Genomic DNA, 11,292 nt, shown 5'->3' on the forward strand with positions numbered 1-11,292 from the left:
GTTAATAATTGTCTTCAATTTTTTCCCTTCGTTTTTTTTATTGTAATTCTTTTTTTTAATATTTATTTTTGTTCTTGTCTTCTTATATATATATATAAATATATAAGAAAACAACTAGGATTATCAATGGCTCTCTCTATGTGGGAAATGTGTTGTTAGCCGAGATGTTACTAAGTATACTTGATTTCATTACGACTCAAAAGATGGGTATGAAGTGCCAACCAAAACATATCCAAAAAATAGTTTTCATTATTATTGTCTACCATCGCTGTCCTTTTTGGAGAACTGGTTTGTGATGCATCGGCATGGTCACTACACATGCAAATGACACTTTCAAATATCTGTATATTGTTTTTCGTCTTGTCTATTTTACACTCGGACTGATCAGATCATTTAGGCTTTCTAATCATATTGAGAAAAAACATTTAAATGTTTTTCTTTTTTGCAAAGGGTGATTCAATATGAAATGTGTGATGAAATGAGTAGCGATAGATGCCAAGAAAGTTACAGTATGTCTTTACATACTAATGTGGTTTACTTAAAATGAAACTATTTGCAGAGTGCAACCATGAGACAATCCTTGGCAGTCTCATTAAAGGACATTTCTATACAAAAATCAATTAGAGCATTTGTATTTTACTACCTTTGAACAGTTTAGAGGCAATGGGAATTAAATTGAATTAACAAAAAATGATAATAGCCAGTGAATGTCAGTGAATTCTGGAGAATATATATACAGGTGCTTCTGAGACTTATCTGCAGGCAGCGGATTGTTTTTTTTAAACAATGATATATGTATATTAGATAACCACCGGTTTCTCATGTTCAGAAAAAGCAGGAGGGGAGGAGCTTTGCATCAGCTCTATGTAAACAGTCTTGGAAACATTTACTATATGCAGTGTATGGAGGGTGGACTTGTCTAGTAAAGTAGAATTGTTCTACAAATTTTACTTGTCAGCATGATCAATGTGCAATGGGATATACTGTACAATTAGTCTGGAGCGTGTACATTTCAAAAGTTGGCTTCTCCCACTTTTCTATCATGATCACCATTGCTCCTCCCATTGGTTAAGCAGGAAGAAAACTGGTGTGCACCCAAATTATTTTAGTCAGAAACACTCCCTTAGATTATCAACCACAGCATCGGGTTTCTATTTTTGCTCGGTTACTGGTTTGGACAGGCGTTTTTGGATTGGAGAAACCGTAATGTCCCTTCCCTAAGCTCTGCACGGCTTGGGCCTCCCTTATACTTGCATGACATGGATATTTCTTTGTTGTTATGCATGTATATACATTTTGAAAACAATCCTATTGTTTACACATGGATGGTAATAACTATATTTAAGAATTGGTATACAACATGGATGTTGCCAAACTTTGGTAAATGTACACATGAGCAGTAATCCAAATAAACTGAACTTCATGTAACTTTTGTATTTTTCCCAGGTCAGTGAGATGCTTCTATTCCAGTAAAGATGCATAACTGATCCTGTCTCAAACTGCCACACTGTACTCAGAGAGGACAATTTCGAAGCTTTTCTTTTTTTGTATGCTAGTATTAGTTAATTGCGTTTCTGCTCTCTATAGTACAGGCCACGTGTTATTTTGTCTGTGCTTTTCTCTGACTGAGTGGGTTCTTTTTTTAGTTTTTGTGGGAAATCTGAAATGGATGTTTAACAAACTGTATTTTTTTCCCCTTTCTCTGCATGCTGCATCTTATGCTGTGGGACTGTTGGAAACTTGATACTGTATAAAAATGAAACAGGAAATAAACTTTTAAAAATTGAAAGTGATGGTTTTCATAAAGACTTATTTTTGCGAACAATCTCAGCCCAGTTTGAAAATACATTTCCTGCCATTCAAATCAAATCCACACTGGGGTTTCAAATGTTTACATTGTTAATTGCACTTTATTGTGAATAGCCTTTACACCATTAGACTGGTTTAGATCCTGTGTCTATTTACTTCCTCCTTGGACCAACAGCAGAGCATGAAAAGGTAGAAGGGGGCAATTTGTGGAACATCTCCAAAGCTAGGAGAATGACCAGACCAAACATCTGGAGGCAGAGAAGGCTATCCTCAGCTATATCTGGCATATCCAAAGACACCACAGCAGGATCAAACCTAAAAGTTCCAGCACAACCACTGAGGGAGAAAATGAATCCATGCTGCACATTGGTCTTTAAAATCTCTCGGCGGTCCGGCTGGCCACCGCCCTGATATTTCCATAGACCTTTGAAGGTGGACTACCTGTAGAAAAACACAAAGCTTACGTCACTTTCTGTAGCTCATTTCATGCAACCGGTGCATTTCCTTAAGCAATGTGGAAATGATTCTGAGGTGACATATCCCTTCCTTTACCTAAGATGAGGTTGCATATTGCTGTCCGTGCCATCTTGATATTCTGGAAAGATCCTAATATGTGTATTTTCCTGTGGAAAAATCACACACAAAAGTTTAGAACTCATATATAATGCTGAATACATAATGATACTGAATATGAGTAAATCACATCTAAGTAGGAAGTCTAAACTTGCTCACAGGAACAGAAGGCTACTCACGTGTCTGCAAGCACAATTCGTGTCTTGGTGACATTTTCAATTGTGAATTTCGTTTTTCCTCCTTTCCCTGCTATCCTTCCAATAGCTCTAGACAAATGGTCTCCCTTCAGTGGTTTTACTGCCAAGAAGAGACATGAAAACACGAAGACATTAAATACAGGATAGCAGAATACAACAAAGTAATACGGATTGTTGAATCGTAAAACGACGGAACAGCAGTGACGCAGTTTCTTACCATCAGTGACCTCAAAGGTTTCAAGGAAAAGTTCATCTAATCTGATGAGGGCTAGGGCATCCTGGAAAAGAGACAAGACAGGACTCTGCAGTCAAACGCTTTCAAACATTATAAAAAGGAAAAGAACATCCTTAAAAAAGGATTAACCAAACTTCCAGTCCATACAACAAATAGTATTTATTCATGTAATTCCTGGTCAATAGCTAGTTACCATGCATTAAACTTCTAAATGAAGGTGCTTACCTCAACTTGGAATCCTAGAACAAAAGCCTTGACAAAATCTGCAGCTCTTGTAAGGGACCCGATGTCCTGTGTCTCTTTACATGTCTGGAACATTGTTTGTAAGGTTAGCTTCATCTTAAAAGGTTGCATCATGTTTCATGATGCTAAAGTGATGAATACTTTGTGGATGGATTACTCAGGAAAAGGGTTACAAATATACAGTTTAACAGTTGAGAACTGACCAACGGAATAAAATGCTTCTGAAAGGGGGTACAATCATGCACCGAGGAGGACTGTCATTGCACTTACTTTGATTTCAACATTTCTGGTTTTGAGGTTAAATCTGACTTGAAGTTGGAGGTTCTCCACAATGGGAGTGAAAATCTTCAACCAATTCTCTTTCAGGGGCGTGTACCTGTGGGCTGGGACAGCTACTTTTCGCATCTCATCTGTGCCACCCTGTAAGGATAGGAAGAAAGGCGTTTACATTATTTATTTTAAGACGATCATTAATGCAGTTCAATTATGAGTAATCACGTACAAATAACGTGAAAGTAGCATAAGTGTTCTGAAATAAGACATGGTAACAGCATAACGTCTGACAGACGCAAAACAGTGAGGGTTCTATGATCCATGTGCGCACGCGCGTGGCCTTGCATGACGGCAATCCAATTACTATGTCTGATTATCTGACTAAATACATTTTTGGCCATGGCAAATCATGTAATTACATTAAATTAAAGCATTCGATTACCATACCGTAAGTTTGTCGCCTGAAATGGGGGGAAACTGGGGTCGTTTGCATGCCACGGAGTCCTCTGGATCCATGTCTACTACATCCTGCTCGCGTTTTCGCTTTTGAGTCTTTTTTGATTTCACCTTTATGAAATCGTCTGCTGTGCTCTCACTGTCCATTGTGGCAGTAATAGCTGGAGTTGAGTTATTGTCAGTGTCCATTACGAATTTGATCTCAGATGAGAAAAAATACGTGAAATTCGGGACGAGTACCCAAACCTCTACATGCGGTTGTTCCCGTGTTGGTGTGAAAGACCTTATAGTTGTTCAACACGCGCCTGAAAAATACAAAATCCAACCCCTGTGCAACTATGAGTCCGTTGTGACAATCCCAAGTGCCTTTCATGTCCGCAATTTAGAAAAATATGTTTTATAATACTGAAGACAATTAAGAAAGAGATGTAATATACAGAATACATTGCAACCGTTCACATTTTATCAGGCGAATATGTAAACAGCTTCAAGTACGGAACTAGGAGCACGTCGTTGGTTGTGTGGACGTAAGTAGTGTTGACAAGTTGTGGAAACAAGCTGTAAGCCAGTGCTGTGATATACCAGTCCTCATTATTTACCAGAAAAGATGACAACCCCATTTGAGAAGCCTCAAATCATAGCTCACATACAGAAAAGTTTAAACTACACAGTGTTTGATAGTAAATGGATACCATGTAGTGCAAAGTTTGTCTGCATGGGAAACTTTGCAAGGGGGACTGGGGTGATGCAAATTTACGAAGTGCAACATGGAGAGGTCCAACTTGTGAAAGAGGTAGCTATATTCTTATTTCTCTCGGCTACGTTTTAAAATAGTTTACTTAGCTATTTTGCTGTTATGTTAGTTTGATACCGTGAACTGCTGATTTGCTAAATTGCTAGCCAGCTAGCTTCCTAACCTCAGTCTTCTAAAACAGTCCTGGCAGGATCTGTCTGTTACCATAGCAACTTGTTGCCAACAAGGAAAGGATACCCATTATAAACTGTCTTAGCAAGCACACCTATGAACTAATAACAAGCCTCCTTGGTCAGGAATTTTTCTGAGTTCGGAATCAATCACATTAATTTTGTATGTTTTAGATTGAGAAAGCAAAGCCCATAAAGTGTGGGACTTTTGGGGCCACATCTCTTCAACAACGGCATCTTGCAACTGGGGATTTTGATGGGACTCTCAACATATGGTATTCCCGTCATTTAAATGTATACTACAGCTAAGCCTTCTAACAATCACTATACCACAAACATATTTGTAGACACCAGCTCCTTAGCATTAAGCCACCTTTACGTTAGGGGTTTGCTTATAACATCACAGCAATATCATGGAACCCAGTGAAAGACATGCATGAATAAGTGCAAAATCACTTTCAAGGCCGGGATACATTTTGTGCTCTGATCTACTGTCTACAGGAACCTAGAGGTGCCTGAGGTTCCAGTGTACTCAGTGAAGGCTCACAAGGAGATTGTAAACGGCATAGATGGTGTTGGAGGCCTTGGGATTGGTGACGGTGCTCCCGAAATAGTCACCGGGAGCAGAGATGGTAACTTGGACGTGACCATGAAATGACTGCATGGGCTCCATTCCTTAATAAATGGTTGATTCTGTGTACAGAATCTGTAGCTTATTTGTCAATCCTGCTTTGTTATTTGCAAGCAACTAGCCTTATTGTCTGTACATTTTCAAATGATGATCTGTGGGAGTAAAGCCCATGTTCTTCTCGTGTGTGTCACTCCTCATCAAGACAAAGAATGTTTTAGCGATTTCATTAAGTGTACTATTATGGGATTCCCGTTGCTTTCCAGGCACGGTAAAGGTGTGGGACACGCGGCAGAGAGACTCACCTGTGGCCAACATGGAGCCAGGGGAGGGGGAGCCCAAGAGGGACTGCTGGACTGTTGCCTTTGGTATGGAGTGGGAGGTTATGACATAAATGAGCTCTTTCCCTCTGCTCGAGTCTAGGGGCCTTTGGTTTTAGCTTCCTATGCTTGTTCAAGTCCACCATATGAACGAGTTGACTTCATTGAATAATATAGGATTGGAGACTAATGGTTTAGATACTCAGTTAATCTAACCGACTGTGCCCAAGAGAAATGTGTCCCATCAGTTTCAAATGTCAACATTAGCTTATTCAGCATCTGACCTTTTATAAAAAATGACTCCTCAGGTCATGCTTTTAATGACCAAGACCGCTGTGTCTGCGCTGGCTATGACAACGGTGACATCAAACTCTTTGACCTCCGAAACATGTCTCTACGATGGGAAACCAACATAAAGAATGGGGTGAGTTTCTATGAGTTTGTATGCTTCCTAAAAACGAAACCTGGTATGCATAGTTCCCTCTAACAATGTTATCTTTCCAATTCAAATGTGAGTGTCTGTAATGTACTGTATAAGGGCTCAGAATATTCCTTTCAATACTTTGTTCCATATACAGCAGTAGTATGGATACGGAGTATGGAGTAGTATGTCATAATTTTTAGTGTTTATACTATATTTTTTGTGCTAAACTTCTTTCTCTAGTATTTATAAGAATTGCCCAGTACTACCATCACTTTCTACTTTTGTCACTGTCCAGGTGTGTTGCGTGGAGTTTGACAGGAAGGACATTAACATGAACAAACTGGTCGCCACTTCATTGGAAGGAAAATTCCACGTCTTTGATATGAGGACCCAGCACCCCACCAAGGGCTTTGCGTCTGTGTCTGAAAAGGTAATTCAGTCGGATATTCATGGGAGGGAGGGCTGTGAAGTCGTCCTTTTAACATTTCCACAGCTGGAACTACTTTGCCGTGTTTGTCCAACAAGCTCTTTGGTCAGAAAGCAGGTTGTTGCCAAAATGGACGGTGAAAAAAGGGCTGTGTTGGTTTTTTCTTTCTGCCCCTGTGAGAATGCTGTGAAAACACACTTCACTTACCTGAATGCACAGCTGAGTGTTTGGAGCTGTCACTGAGGCTTCAGTACGATCAACTAGTGGCACACACATTTCATGTTTTTTTTTAAATAGATGAATTTATAAATATTTGTTATTATTACATATAATGATGTTTTTATGTTTCTACCTCTCCTCCTGCTGTTAGTTTAATTCATTCATTAAATAGCCCATGTGTGATTGTGTGACTAAAATTATTTTCAATACCATTGTACATTACGTAAATAAGAGGAAGGCTAGCAGTATATAAAGGTACATTATTTTAGCTAGGCTTGTTACTAATCCACTTTGTGATTTCAGGCCCATAAATCTACCATCTGGCAAGTAAGGCATTTGCCTCAGAACAGAGATATCTTCATGACGGCAGGTGGAGCAGGCAACCTGCATCTATGGAAATAGTAAGAGCTTTAATAACTTTGTTGATGTTGTGCTGCATCAATCCTATTGTCCTTCTAAAACCTGGAAATGAACACATATTGCCTGCTCATCCAAAACATTGTTTCATCCTCTAGTGAGTACCCTGCCCAGAGAAGTAAGAAGGATGCAGATGAGGTGGATATGGGTGTAGCCGGCACAGTCAACCTATTGCAAAACGTCACCCTGTCATCCCAGCCAATCGCCAGCCTGGATTGGAGCCCTGATAAGCAGGGCCTGTGTGTTTGCTCGGCCTTCGACCAGTCTGTCCGTGTGCTTATTGTGACCAAGCTCAACCGCGTGTGAAGTGGACTAAGCAGGAGGAATGCAGTTAGAACCTTTACATGTATGTCTAGGCGCAACCATTACCTTACCACTCTAAACTAGACATGGCTTTATTGACATTGTAAGTATATGTCATCCCTTTAGTTTACTTGGAATGCCCTGATTTGTCTCAGTCAGATGGTTTCCCTGAAACAAGATTTTGCTTATTGGTGCCTTTGCACAACACAAAAAACAATCTGCGTATATAGAATTGATAATGTTTGTTATCTGATATAAGAATTACCCAGCCTTCTTTCATTGGGTATTGTTAGAATGAGATATCCTCTTCTTATGTTGTGGGGGTCAAATGTCCTTTCTTATCCACTCTCAATATTTGTACTGATTGGAATGTTCATGTTCACTCCAAAATTAATTGATATTGAATGCTGCTGAATCTTAATATATTGCTGCAGTGTGTGTATATGTTTATTTCTTTATAAGGGTGGTCCTCTGTGTTGGACTATTGTCAATTGATGTGTTTTCCAAATAAATGGACTTTGATAAAATCGGGGGACTGGACTGTCTGATTGACTTGCTTTGGTGCTTGCCACATTTGCAGTGTACGGCTTAAATAGAAACCCTGAAATAACAGGGGTAATGAAAATTGCTATTTAACAAGCGAACAATATTAATTCTAGGAGAATGTTGTTAATAAACCAAAGACCCTGTTTGTGTGTTTTGTAAAAATGGCAATGATGAAATGCATTATGCAGCAGGTGCTGTTAGAATGAAAGAATGGGAAAAACTTCAGCTTTTCTCTTTGTGTGAAATTACATTTATTTTGTTTAAGCAAAGATGTGACTATCCTGCCAAATTCACCGCATCACAGAACAAAGGAATTATCATAGAAGTGAGCAGAATCACATTATCAAAGCAGGGTTTTTCATAGCCAGCACTTAAACTTGAAGAAGTCCTGTAGGTCCTTATCATCCACTGACTTATTATGGATCCCAGCATAAACGCTTTTCAGAAGATGAGTCTTGAATTTCCCATCCAGGATTTCGATGTATTTCTCTATGCAACCTTGAAAGACAAATAAAGAATAAAAAGGCATAAAACAATTAAGTAGGCAGTATTAATAGAATAAATGTCAGACAAAAGTGTCTTGTCATCGGCTCCGTGTAATGAAACAATGAGTACAATCAAAAAACATTCTTTCCATTCACCACTTTCATCAAGGTCATACTATCTTAAAGTGCAATATGTTCCTTTGATATCTTCTGTACCACTGCCAACGTTGTTTTGTCAGCACAGAATGACTGAAATACAAAAGGATGGCTATATTGTCTACTTACACAGGGAACTGTGACTCTGTGAGGACCCTATGAATGCACCATGTGAATGCCAACCAAGTCCACGCAATCCAGTACACAACCATAAACCTTAACAGAAGAACCCCACAAGGTGTTCCTCTTACCCAGGCCCATGACCTTCCCGTAGGCTACGAGGTTGGGCCCTAACTGGGGGTGGTCGTACAACTCCAGCTTCACGAGGTTGCGGATGATCTCGCCCGTGATGAAGGCGTCGTCAAACGTCTGCTCGGCCACAGGCCTCAGGGGGAACCTGCAGTACACTTCCACGGCAGCCAGGGGGTCCGACTTCACCAGCATTTCCGCCAGCTCAATGTAGGCATCATGGACCTGGGCCATCAATAAATATTGGACCGGACGTTCAAATGGGCTTCAAATACTGTTGTTTCTCAGTATAATTTTGCTAGTACCGCGGTGGTCTGGGTAACACACTGACTGACCTCTGGTGCCATGGAAATGACTTCCTGGTAGAACTGGCAAGCCTGGTCGTGTGTGTCTGCGTTGCGAGAGAGGGCGCGGGCCAGGCCTAAGCGGGGGGCGTGAGACCGGCGGTTCACAGGGGTGGGGCCAACAGGGCATTCAGCTACTGCTGACTCTGCAGTGGAATTATTTTCATGTTGTCACAAGACAGACACAAGCACATGCACAGACAGTTGGATGTTGACGTCATCAAATAAATGGACTGCTGTACAGTAACTGGGTATGATAGGAGGATGTATGCGTGTGCAATCCTGATAGGAACTGGGATTCTTGATCCACCCCACCCCACTCCCCTTGCTCCCCCTTTCCCCAGGGTTGCGGAGCCTACCCCGTGGAGCCCCTGCTTTGGTAGAGCTGGGGGAGCAGTCTGTCTTGGACTTGCTGGGGCCGAGCTGAGTCTTGGAGCTGGGCTTCGCCGGGGTTCTGGATGATCGATCTGTGCTGGCTGCCGCTGCTGCTCCAGCTCGCCCCCTACAGGTGAGATGTAGAACTGTGATTGGGGGCAATGCAGTGCCTGTGGTCTGATCCTGTGCTCATGCTGTTATTCGCAGGGAGGGGGTCTGATGCAAGGACGATGTACTGCAAACAGTCTCGAGTTCAAGCTGAAACAGGAGGAAATCCTTTTTCAAAGCACAAGGGAGGTTGAGGAATAACTTAGAAGCGCAATATTAGTGTTGAATATTTGAAAACATTTATGACTGAATATATCATTGTGTCCGTGTCTAGTCCGTGTCATTGTGTCTAGTTCATAAATGTCATCCTCATCACCTATCGCCATAATCCCTCATAGCAGCTAACCCTCAGATTCTGCTCCTTTGACATCTTTACTCGTCGGACTCACCTGGCCACAGGGGGCTTGGCGGGGGGGGCGGCCTTGGCACCTCCTTTAGCAGGCGCAGTGGCCTTGGCGATTGCTGTAGCCCCCCCTCGACCGGGGCCTCCCCTGCCACGCCCACTTCCTCTCCCAGCGGCCCCTCCGTTGGTAGGCCCCGCGCTCCCCGTGGATTGGCTGGCTGTCTGCTTGGCGGCTTTCTCCTTCTCAGAGGCCAGCTTTTCCTGCCACCACTTCTGCTCTGCGAATAGCAGGGGGAGATGGCACAGCCGGTTGCACAGGGACACGCTTTCGAACGTGTGCGTGTCCACGTGTGTGTTCATTTCAACAGGATTATTATGACCTACGTTATAAGGATTGCTTGATGACGTTGCGCATACGTCCACACACGTTTCTCATTGGTCAGAATGACACACAGGCGTTTCTGTCTTACTGGTCAGCTCGGCGGGGGGGTCCCCCCCCTGAGGCTTGTCCTCCAGCTCGAGGCTGGCCTGGAAGCTGAGGCAGGCGTCGGCCAAGTCGGCCTTTGACCTCTCTGACTCAGGGTCGTTGTCAAAGTGAGCCAACTGGGCCAGACCCAGGAGGTACAAGGCATGGCCGTCACGAGGAGTGGTCACCACTGCAACCTGGCACACCTGTGCAGGGAAGTATATTACTTAGGGTCCATGTTAAGGCCTGCCACTATTTTACCACTCAATAGCATAGGAAGTTTTGTATGTGTACAGTGGCCACTACCACTCAGGAGTCAACGCCAGTAGTCAAACATTGCTTGCTACATTGCTCACTTAGAAACCCCATCCAAACTCACATGTATGTGATCTGAGGCAATATGATGGTCTAACCTTCTCCTGCATGTCCAGCAGTTCCCTACAGGGGGCGATGGCGGTGAGGCGGATGAGGGCGGCGAGGGCCTGGCACCTCTTGGCCACCGAGGCCTGTCTCTCTGTGCCAGGCTTGGCCAGCATGAGACCCTGGAGAAGGGCAAAGTGGGCATCGAGCAACACCCACTCCAACTGTTGGGCCACCTCTCCCCGACACACACACCGACACACAGCCTGGGCTGCCAGCACTGCAATACTTGGGGGTGAGAAGGAGGGATAGGTATATAGACACAGGCTCACGTAACACGAAGATAGACTAAGATACATACGAACTAACATGGGTAAATATATCCCCAAGAAAGAAAAACGTAAACTCACAT

The 11,292-nt window shown here is 42.5% G+C and overlaps 3 protein-coding genes across 3 annotated transcripts; 1 reads left to right on the plus strand and 2 right to left on the minus strand.

Moving 5' to 3' along the window:
• Positions 1–1,881: 1,881 nt before the first annotated feature.
• Positions 1,882–4,064, minus strand: pno1 (partner of NOB1 homolog). Its single transcript, XM_067235879.1, has 7 exons — positions 3,778–4,064; positions 3,328–3,477; positions 3,040–3,123; positions 2,797–2,857; positions 2,562–2,679; positions 2,362–2,432; positions 1,882–2,250 (listed from the first exon to the last, which is right to left on the minus strand). Exons 1-7 carry the CDS (start codon positions 3,973–3,975, stop codon positions 2,183–2,185), a joined length of 750 nt encoding a protein of 249 aa, XP_067091980.1. The 5' UTR covers positions 3,976–4,064; the 3' UTR covers positions 1,882–2,182.
• Positions 4,065–4,325: 261 nt separating this feature from the next.
• Positions 4,326–7,969, plus strand: dnaaf10 (dynein axonemal assembly factor 10). The gene is made up of 8 exons (XM_067236657.1): positions 4,326–4,579; positions 4,885–4,985; positions 5,212–5,342; positions 5,605–5,706; positions 5,967–6,082; positions 6,378–6,512; positions 7,032–7,129; positions 7,244–7,969. The coding sequence occupies exons 1-8, from the start codon at positions 4,394–4,396 to the stop codon at positions 7,449–7,451; spliced, it is 1,077 nt and encodes a 358-aa protein (XP_067092758.1). The 5' UTR covers positions 4,326–4,393; the 3' UTR covers positions 7,452–7,969.
• A 303-nt stretch (positions 7,970–8,272) lies between these two features.
• Positions 8,273–10,047, minus strand: LOC136942720 (uncharacterized). The gene is made up of 5 exons (XM_067235689.1): positions 10,028–10,047; positions 9,588–9,730; positions 9,220–9,374; positions 8,887–9,109; positions 8,273–8,492 (listed from the first exon to the last, which is right to left on the minus strand). Exons 1-5 carry the CDS (start codon positions 10,045–10,047, stop codon positions 8,353–8,355), a joined length of 681 nt encoding a protein of 226 aa, XP_067091790.1. The 3' UTR covers positions 8,273–8,352.
• Between the last annotated feature and the right edge of the window lie 1,245 nt (positions 10,048–11,292).

The sequence above is a fragment of the Osmerus mordax genome, chromosome 5 (genome assembly GCF_038355195.1).
Source record: "Osmerus mordax isolate fOsmMor3 chromosome 5, fOsmMor3.pri, whole genome shotgun sequence".
Taxonomy (NCBI): domain Eukaryota; kingdom Metazoa; phylum Chordata; class Actinopteri; order Osmeriformes; family Osmeridae; genus Osmerus; species Osmerus mordax.

What these genes read in the sequence shown, in the direction of transcription:
- pno1 (XM_067235879.1), bottom strand. Translation starts at nt 3,975, where the DNA reads ATGGACACTGACAATAACTCAACTCCAGCTATTACTGCCACAATGGAC. An exon ending in TTCTAGGATTCCAAGTTGAG is followed by an intron (nt 2,858 to 3,039) that starts GTAAGCACCTTC and finishes TCTCTTTTCCAG; the next exon opens with GATGCCCTAGCCCTCATCAG. An exon ending in CGAATTGTGCTTGCAGACAC is followed by an intron (nt 2,433 to 2,561) that starts GTGAGTAGCCTT and finishes ATTTTTCCACAG; the next exon opens with GAAAATACACATATTAGGAT.
- dnaaf10 (XM_067236657.1), top strand. Translation starts at nt 4,394, where the DNA reads ATGACAACCCCATTTGAGAAGCCTCAAATCATAGCTCACATACAGAAA. An exon ending in AGTCACCGGGAGCAGAGATG is followed by an intron (nt 5,343 to 5,604) that starts GTAACTTGGACG and finishes GTTGCTTTCCAG; the next exon opens with GCACGGTAAAGGTGTGGGAC. An exon ending in CTGCTGGACTGTTGCCTTTG is followed by an intron (nt 5,707 to 5,966) that starts GTATGGAGTGGG and finishes ATGACTCCTCAG; the next exon opens with GTCATGCTTTTAATGACCAA.
- LOC136942720 (XM_067235689.1), bottom strand. Translation starts at nt 10,047, where the DNA reads ATGAGGGATTATGGCGATAG. An exon ending in ATGAGGGATTATGGCGATAG is followed by an intron (nt 9,731 to 10,027) that starts GTGATGAGGATG and finishes TCTCACCTGTAG; the next exon opens with GGGGCGAGCTGGAGCAGCAG. An exon ending in TCATTTCCATGGCACCAGAG is followed by an intron (nt 9,110 to 9,219) that starts GTCAGTCAGTGT and finishes TTGATGGCCCAG; the next exon opens with GTCCATGATGCCTACATTGA.